The 10244-nt window shown below is 36.6% G+C and overlaps 1 protein-coding gene across 1 annotated transcript; it reads right to left on the reverse strand. All coding sequences in view use genetic code 11, as the record gives it.

Annotated features, from left to right (window-relative positions):
• Window positions 1-5142, reverse strand: EGR_04328 (hypothetical protein; the record flags this gene model as incomplete). Its single annotated transcript, XM_024493577.1, has 5 exons — window positions 1-111; window positions 451-515; window positions 1370-1481; window positions 3359-3520; window positions 4996-5142. 5 exons carry the CDS (start codon window positions 5140-5142, stop codon window positions 1-3), a joined length of 597 nt encoding a protein of 198 aa, XP_024352085.1.
• Between the last annotated feature and the right edge of the window lie 5102 nt (window positions 5143-10244).

Here is a 10244-nt window from a genome sequence, read left to right on the forward strand (position 1 = left end):
TTATGCAAATGCTTTTATTCGTTCTTGTGGAAAATTATTTCTGTCTACTAATGATGTGACAACTATATGCTGTCTTTTCCAGGCTAACTGCTTTATTTCATGAACGGATCTCTGTGATGAGAGTAAATGAAATCAGGAAAGGCCACAATTGGTTTTCATTCCTGAGAGTTTATCAATCGTGTCTTCTTCATAAACTTAGCTGAGTCAAATAAGGCATAACAGAAAGATTTTTTTGCCAAGTGGGATCGGCTTCATTTATGCGATAAAAGGAGCAAACATTTTTCAGGAAGCATAAAATGCGTTTATCTTTCAACATTGTACACTGATACATTTATGTACCCGTCTCAGTGTTAAGCTAATACTTGCAAAGCTGTGAAGAAATTTTGGGAAATGCCAGCAAATATCTTAGGATAGCATACAAATACTGCCTTGGCACTCAGTTAGCCATACTTGTTTCCAAATGCAATAGTTAGTAAATACCTTAATCAGGAGTTCAAGATAGGTTGTTCCAAACACTGAATGAAAGTTTACAGAGAAGACTGTTAGGGACCGGCAACGAGTTGCCACATCCACCGTGGTCACTGACAGACGTAAGACGGCTTACAAAACGTTTGCATATTCAACTTCAAATAATTTTTTCACAGTTCTGTCAGTCAGCCGATTGTGGCTACATTTTATCCGACCCTGGACAGACTAGGGCCGAGTTATTTTATAGTTTGCGTCCAATGTTTGATATAGCTAATGTTTGGGGTGAATGTCTGTTATTTAGGTGAAAAATACCAAATGCCTGTCCTACACAATCCTTCCTACAACCACCTTTTTGTAAATAAGCAGTAATTTCTGTAGAAAGGGACGGAACGCGGAACACCTATGACAACAATAAATTATTAGACAACTGAGCAGTTAAGTAACTTTTGTTCGACAAACCGCTTAATACTTAAAAATCCCCACATCATACAATTTCAAATTTAAAAATTGAGTACTAATTACAAATTAGCTTCAAATTTACCAAGTTCCTACTTGCTAAGACTAGGAATTGCTGTGCTAGGTGTTGGGAGTTTTTGCAATTACTCATCACCAACATTTAAGACTTAAAATGGTATGCTATTATAAAATCAAGTTTAAACATTTGTCCATTTAAAAATATACCCACTTACTACTGGGGGTGCGTGGATTGCGATCTGGGTGAATAGCATTAAGATGTAGTCAGTCAGTCACAAGTGATTGATATAAGCCTCGAGTAAATGCATTGCAAAGTATGATTGTGTTTTTCTTGAACGGTTCCCCATTTTGAAAGGATGAACTTATTTGCAATGCGTCCGTGCTTCAATTCTAAGAAAATTGAGAATTCTTTATTGTCAGGCCTTACTATCTTGGAGATTTAGGGTGAGAAGTGATGACCAAATTTTTTGTTTTGCAAAATTGCACAATCTATTTTTCAAGTAACACTTCGGATTTAACGGTGATTCAGGAGTAAAAAACTTTTGTTACATTGTAAAAAAACTTGGCATATAGTTGGGAATTTTGTAAAATTTTAGTTATAGCCCAATTTTGTTCTAACAGTTAAGGAAAAATTGGAGTTGGGCAAAAATTGGCAGAAAATGCTAAAATAGGCATAATTTTGAGAGGAGTTAACAAATCGAAAACAGGTGCAAAATCACCAAAGTTTAGTGTGATAAAGAAATAAATCTGGATGATTTTCCATACATTTCCAATCCATAAATCAGTAGACTTAAACCCCATCCTTCACCATGGTCACACCCATATTTTGACGAATCGTTGGGTTTTAAATCTGTTTATGGGAGGTTAGTATAGATTTTAGCCAACATGAAATTCTAACTTAAATAAATGAAGTGAGTTCACGGGAGTTGAAAGTCAAGCAATCTTTAAATTTAGCCTCTTTTTTCCACACGGCATCCAGATGAGTTATAAAAATGACCACTTTTCTTCGTAACAAGTCGTACCAACTTTTAACATAAAAAGAAAAAACAAATTAAAAATCATGAGGTAAGTAAAGAGGAAGCGAAGGTACTTGACCTCTATCTATTCAAGGCCAAATTATCTAAGACGTTCGTAAAACCCTATTTCATGGTTAACTACCGCTTTATAAAATAAGGACTACTGTTTTCATAGCATAATTTTCCAATTAGCTACATTTTGCAGAAAAAGTGTAAAATTTCGTATTTTTTGCTCATGAAGAAGTTTAATTTAGTTTATTTTTGATCTAAGAAAAGAATTTACGAAATAATTTGATGAATCTTGTTAATTGCCAAGTTGACTTAACCTTCAAGGGAGAAAAATACATTCGAAAAAGTTCACTTGAAGTAGTAAAGACACTTTGATGCCTATTTTCACACACTCGGACCCAATGGGTCGGGTTAACGTTTACTTGCTTGACGGATTTAGGCTCAGTTTCTAAGTTTTACGAGCTTCTTACCAAATTTGCCACTCAGTAGTTTAGGTGGGCATATCATGCAGCAGCAGGAGTACTTCCCAGAACTGGTTCAAATCATTCATCTGATTTGGGGGGATTCTGCCTATCTTTAAAGAGAGGGGGGTGGGGGGCAAACGCTCTAAGTTCAGAGTGAGGGGAAGTTGTATGCTGTTACCAATTAGAATAAATGAAGGTTAACATGCCAAGCCTAGCTTTCAATCACGTTGGACGTGAGTTCTGAGCCATTTGGTTTGTACCCAAATAATGTTGGGAAAGACAGTAGTGGTGGGAGCTAGTAGGTCGATGGAACTCACACAACATACGCCAAGTAGTAAAAATGTGATTTTTTTAACAAACGTACTCCATCTCACGCATTTCCTTGATCATATTTCTCCTAGTACTGGTTTGCGCCTTTTCATGGCATCAGATAATTAAGTGCTTAACAGATTACATGGTTAAGAAATAAAAGTGAGGTACAAAAGAGCGTAATCAAGGATTCGTTTGGCTCCTAAGACAAAATATTATATCAAAGCAAAATTTAGAGGCCTGTGTATAATTAGCAAAGGATTATAGACCGTAGTGCTGGGTAATCAAATAAGTAAACTGCTACGGGAAGCTTTTTGCAGCCTCACAAGCCTAATTGGCTACCCTACACTTTGAGGAAATACACTTCCATCGTCTACAACAAACCCTTTTGGTTTTAAAACTAGTCATATACCCAGTAATCGTCACATATTTTTGTGAAGATGGCTGCTTCACAGCATTACAATAAGCAAATTATAAAGTGCTCTATTACCATTTATACCTTTACTTGTATCTATGCGCGTTTTAGCGGAAAAAATGCGGCAAGGAATTGGTGCACATCGGTGATAAATGCCCTAGAAACGATAATCGGCGAAAAAAACCCATTTGAACTACCCTAACTCCGGTTAGTTCTTTTGCAAGAATATATTCCTTGATTTTGAACGATGAAGCTGCAGTCGTTACTTTATATTTCCTTCTGTAAAAATCAGCCTCGTTCTTGTATTTCCAGATTGTGAGAAATGGTAGGGTATGAGGCACTATTGCTAATTTTATCCTACGCACCTTTTTTGAAAATTTAAAGAAAAAGATGGATACATGAATTTTTATTCCAAGTTTTCATTGAAATATTTCTTTTATGCAAAAAACAATTGTTCTAATAATATCACTAATGATGCAATATAATATAATGATTTTGAGTAGGACATTAGACAAATCTTATTTAAATTTACAAAGCTTGTTAATTTTTCTTAAATAAAAGTAAAAGTTAGTAAAGATTAAGCGACTCCTGCCCAATGAAGATTTATCATCCTATTTGATACGTCTATATAATCGCAAAATTTGCAAATGGCTATTGCTAAAAAGGAAAAAAAAACATAATGCCAAAAGTTCCTTAAAAAACTAAAACACAGACATAATGCCTAGGGGCAAAAGAACATTTGTTTTATTTGGCCATTTCACTGCAGGTGACTTTGGTGCCGTAGCTCGCAATATGCGACGCGCGTTTTTTATTATTTTATGACAATTATTTGAATAGTGTGGATGGGATTTAAGCAACAAAGTTGAAGTAATGTCTTCACGACCAAAAGACGCATTTTCTTTGAGGTCTTGGTGACAACATAGTTAACACTACCCCAGAATGAAGACGCTGCCTTTTTATCAAGGCAAGCTATTGTGATTCGATTTAATGGCTGTCAGTTTTGTGGTAAAAAATTGTCTTCTAGAGAACGTTACTACCACACAGTCTACTTTTACCACGGTCTGTTTGACCGTTTGAATTACTCTAAACTTTGATTTATGCATTACCCAATCGGGTAAAGTAGTATCAGCGCGAGAAAATGCACTCAAACAGGTAGCGATTTAATGTGATTCAGACATTCTTTGCACGGTTTGAATATATTTTCGGAAGTTTTCGACATTTGGGACCTATTTTGCGTAACCGACCAAGAAGAGACTTCTTTGGATTGAATTAAATGTTCAGTTTTTCTTCTCCAAATTTTCCTTTGTAAAAATTCTTAAACCAAATTAAGCTACCCACTGGTACTGAAAATTGATAAGAGAAATGATTAGTTTAGGCTTACAACCTGGGTCTATATCCGCTATTTAAAGCGTCTGTAGTTTGCATCAGCAGCACTAAAGTAGCCGTTTAATTCTACCATGATCAGTCCAAAGAAGAGAGGTCAAAAGCTCCTGCCAAATGTGCCCCTTGAGACTGCATACAAGTCGTAGGCGTGCGGTGACGACGCGAAAGCCACCCTCTATGCCTGTGGTAAAACAAGCATGCATGTAGTTTCGGATGATTAATGTAAATGCAGGTAACGTTAATGGCATGATTGTACTTCAATTGTCTGGCCATGCATGAGTCACTCGTAGTCTAGGGCGTCCCAAATGTCTGCAGCGGCTGGAGACACGTCTAGTCCCCTCATGGTTGTCCTGTTTCATCCGTGCGACTGATCCACATGCGTGAGAACGGTAGGCGTTGCTTTGTGGACTCCCAAAAAACACATTAACCTCTACGAATCACTTTTGAGAGTTATTACTGTAAATCGGATATATATTAAAGCTTTGAAATCCTTGCCGATTTCATAATACATAATTTCTTCCTTAGCATCATTCAGGCTCAATTTGGACGTATTAGAGAAACTAATAATAAAATTTTTACTTTTTTCATTCACTATCCAATTCATTTGGAATTACGTCATCTCATTGTTTGTTTCGTAAAAGTTGATTATTTTGGTTTGCCACTAATTTCACCCTCATTTACTCAATAAACGCACTCAACTTAAAACCGTTTCTAAAAAAAATGACTTCTCTTGACTGAACTGCTATTTTCGCGCCATCATTGCTGAGCCTGTGCTTTGGTTTGATGTGTTCTGGAGTACTTCTCTCCCACCTTGACATATTTGTCTCGATTTATCACTAAAACTAGTTTAGACTACAAAACTTAATTAAAACAAAATGCCCTTAATATCTCATACAAAGATCCTATACCTTGGTTATTTATTCCTTTGGTTCCACTTCAGCGTATATCATTTTTTTGACAACGAAACGTAACGTTTATTTACACGGAGTATTCTATCTTTACAGGCTCCAAGCACCACACTACTTGGATTCATAAGTCTCGAACGCTGCGAAACTTCAAGCAATTATTTTATTCCAGAGGCGACATTAGGTGGATTTTACCAGTTATTACTTCACATGAAAAATCGGATTTCTCTTCTTAAATTTTTTTAAGCAAATAATAACCTTGACAGAGAACCTGTCCTCTAAACTGTTGCCAAAACCCTGCGGATGATGTAATAAATTTTGAAGTTAACTTTTCCTCCGTATTTTTACTGATATATAACAACAGGGTCTCCATGCGGCAGATGTGTGATGACTTTGTTGGTTGTTTTTGCAGGTGTAACGACAGTAATCACAGTTGGGGCTAATTAAATCGGTCTTAATTTAAACAAACACTGCAGTGATACAAGCATAATAATAATTAAAAATGAACTTATAATCCATTTCTTGGTTGACTTACAAATGAGCTGCAGAGCAAGTTTGCTAAAGAACTGGACCTACAAATTAAAGGTGATCAAATAAGTTCGCACATTTTGATAATTAGCATTAAGCTTAAACAGAATTAAAAAATGGGCGTTTTTTGGCGTAGCCAATATTAGAGTCCAAAACATAGCCATTTCCTGCCGAAGCAGAAAATAACCACTAATTTTGCTTTTGTCCAAAGCTTCACCTTTAAACGTAAGCTATCCATCTCTAGCCAATTCCAATCCAACCTCACTTTGTTTCCTAACTATTCTTTCTAATTGTGGCCATGTACCTATCAAACGCCAAGAATGGGCATTCACCATTACTTGGGCAAATATAATTTGAATAATAAGCATGATGCAACGGTACCATTATTGCTACAGGTATACTTCGAGGTAGAACGCATTTTGAACTTTTACATAATCATGCCTGACTGAGAACAAAATGTGCTTTTTAATAGACTGAGTGAATCTGCCACTTCTGAAGAAGATAAATTTTTCATGCACGTCTCTTAGCTGCAATTATTAGTGTCTGGTAGATAAATGAATGGGTCCTGGAACACATTGTTACGTGTCCTTCAGCCAGTCCACCATGCACCACAAACACAGACTTACAAAACACCATCACGTGAAGCTGATGGGATATGTGCCTTATAAGTGCAAAATGTGTTTGGGTTGAATAGAGGAATAGTTAGGAATGGTTGTCAATGTTGTGTTTGTTCCGTTAGCTGACGCTGCAGTACAACATCCGTTTCCAATTACGTATCACTCAATCGGTGAGGCAGTCAGCTATCTGAAGTTTAGGAAGCCTTTTGTAGGGTGAAATACAGAAATAAAGAGGAAATCATATAAATAGGCCTTTCTCTAGCCAAATAATTTGAAGCCGTCAAGGCATTGAATGACTTACTCTTGAGTGAGTTCTACTGCTGCATCTTTATTAATTATTACGCACATTTTACGAGAAGCCTTAGCGCTTTTGGGACCAAATTTAAATCATTTCGTGGGGGAAGTTGTAGAAAACACATTCCAAAATGCAATACCAACAAACACACAAATAACTGCCTGCATTCAAGGAATCGCAAGGGTTACATGAAGATATTTTAACAAACCAAATGTAGAGCAGCATGAACTTCGTCTACGTAAACTCTTTCAACTATTTGCCTAAAGCACTTTTAAACATATTTGTCGTATTATAGCCAAAATAAATCCATCGACATCGAAAGTCAGGTACATATTTGGCGCCATGTTTATTTTTCCAAATAACACATGCAATCATTAGGGACTTTTTTGTGAAAAAAGGTAAAAAAAGGTCTGTCCCTCATAACAGCACAGTTACTTGCAAGACAAGCTTTTCGTTTAAAAGAGGTACTTAGTAAAGCGAGCTTGGAAGTGTCCAAACTACAAAAATATGATGGCTTTATGACCTCTCAAAGATTTCTTGTTTGTAAATTGCTCAAAAATGAACTTGTTAAGCTTGATTAAGTTATAATCGCAAAAAGTTTGTCTCGCACTCTTCTCAAGAGTTCTGAAATGCAGCTTTTACAAGGCCTTACGTGTCAAAGTTTCTAGTCTTAAATTATGCACCAATTTCGTCTCGGCGGTGTAGATATTTGCAGGCTTAGGTGTTGAAAAGAATGGCAGTCACTTTCAGTTCTAACAGTGTCTTTTTGATGACCACATTTAGAATTCAAATCAAGAATAGAAATGAGTCGAAAATAATTTCATATTTGTGCTCTTTGTACTCACGCACACACAATGCATGTGGAATGCTCTGCATATGCCAGAAGCAAGTCCATGATGATGGCGATTAGGGTACGGAGGCAGCCTTGTGAGATTTGAGAAAATATCGCTTTCATTTTCATATACCATTTGGTTACTTTCCACCACCTTTTCAAAGATGTAAATACAAAACTAAAGTACTTGCCCCTGCAATATGACCTTTTATAGTTCTCACAGCTTACTAAATTACCATGAATTATTTTGTATTCAAATATGATATTTAGCGCTCAGTCTAACCTTAGCGGTAGACATATAAATCTGCCTAACCATAAAAGTGGTATTTAAATGAAAATCAGAGGATGTTGTAGCCGAATCTTGTCAAAGGCCGCTAAGGGATCTCCATGCAAGACAAGTTATGCTTGAAATGCCTAATTATAAAGCATATAGGGTGACTTTGGTATGCATTGTGCGTTTGTACATTTACTATTGCAGTGTCAATGTGACGCTTAAAAGAATCCATCACAACAACTGAAATACCATAGACTTGTAGTCTAAAATACTGTTCGGTGAATTTCACCGGATGCTTATCGACAGCATGTGATTATTAATAATGACATATTTTTTATGAAAACTAATCCACGGAATCCGTATCTGCGTTTAATATATCATTCCTATATTTTATAAGAAGGGATTTTCATGTTGCCATTATTACTTCTTAAGGACTGACACATTCCGAGCAGCAGAACATCACTTTAATCTTCATAAATGTAGCGGATGCAGAGATATGTGACCACTAATAAAATAAATTTTTTACTAGGTTTTTACTTTTCCAATCATGTGAACCCATGCATATAAAATTTCGTAACATACATAAGCTACAAAACATCTGCTTTTAGGGATATTATTGGGAATTATCTATTTTCAAAAGAAAATGATAGTATTTCATTATGGAAGACTGCCTACTTTGATTTACGTCACCGAATAGGAAGTAACACCGGTCTAGGGTATCAAGTGTTCAAAAAGGCCGGCATTTTTATCAATACTGTTCACTGCATTGACTATACATGACTCTTAAAACGCATAAAATGCATGCCACTGTATCAGAGTAAAATCAAGGGCATCGGTCGGTACGGAAATCTGTATCATACGCTTTAGTACTTTTTACTTATTTTAAACCCATTATAAGTCCAAAAATTGATCGTTTAAACTAATTGGCATGGCAAAATAAAGAACGCTCCCAAAGCTCCAGAAGCCTCTTGTCAAACTTGACGTACAGTATTTAAGGAGAATGTAGCATACGGTAGTAGAAAGTATCACTTAGGACTGGTTCATATTATTTAACTAAATTTGGGGTTTCTGTGCCTCGTCAATGAGCGGAGGAAGGGGCATTTTAACTTCTACTTTAGAGTAAGGAGCAGTTGCCTGCTGCTACTAATTACAGTAAATGAAGGTTTACGCGCCAAACATAATTTGGTGGCATAGTGAATGTGAGTGCTAAGCTAGTTGGTTTGTACCGAAATAATGTTGGAAAAGAAAGTCCTGGTGGGAGCTAGTAAGTCAATGAAACTCACAAAACATACACTACGCAATGCAAATGTGTTCTTTCCTCACAATTAAATCCCGTGTTACAAAAGTGTACCGCGTAGCTTTGATTTATAGCTGACTGGCTAAATGACCATTTAGTAATAGGATGCAGCTTTTAAATTGCAGCGCTATTTAAGGCAGCGAAGCATTCTTTAGTGGCTATTCGCGAGCGCTTTCCCACTCAATTCAATCACCCCCTACTATATTTCTAAGTTATACATCACGTCATCTCAACAAGACCATGCCATGTGGGCTTATATGTGTGCAATTTACTGCAAAAGGAATTTTTTGCATACTGATGAATAAACAGCAACTATAATTCCTCTCCCGATACTTCATCCAATTACAAATCGATCTAGCTAAGCGCTTGGAAGACAATCTTCGTGTTCTTGATATATCATTCAAAAACAGTCAATTTGTCAACAAAAAGAATGTTTTATATATCGTCTTACCATGCAATATAGGAACCCACTGAGCAAACTGCCTCAAAACTTACCAATGTGATCTGCAATTTGGTTAGAACGGGAACAGGATTGGTTATGGATAAGTAAAAGGGGAAGAAAGGGAATAGCAAGAGGGAAAAGTATAAAAGGTATGGCACTCACTGCCTTCTCCCTAGTATTTGCGCCCCTAGAAGGAATAGATAGGTTGAACGAGGACATGCTTGATCGGGTGGCGATTATTTAATGGGCACGGATATCGCAGGTTAAGTTTGAGAGTGGGTATCCTCTTCGGGAGCCGGTCGCGTCCGATCCAACAAAAAAATTGCACCTTCTGACTGTTACTCACGTAAAAGGTACGTTTGAGCAAACATGTATTCCAATGGAAATGTATAGATGGATGGCTGAACGGCTTACTGGCTGACTGACTAAAGAGAATGAAAAAAAGAAATGCAGTCTTACCCTATCCTTAACCCCATCGCACTTTTCGTATTTTCGTGATGATTATCTTTTTTTTCC

This window comes from Echinococcus granulosus (genome assembly GCF_000524195.1).
Source record: "Echinococcus granulosus chromosome Unknown EG_S00026, whole genome shotgun sequence".
NCBI lineage: Eukaryota > Metazoa > Platyhelminthes > Cestoda > Cyclophyllidea > Taeniidae > Echinococcus > Echinococcus granulosus.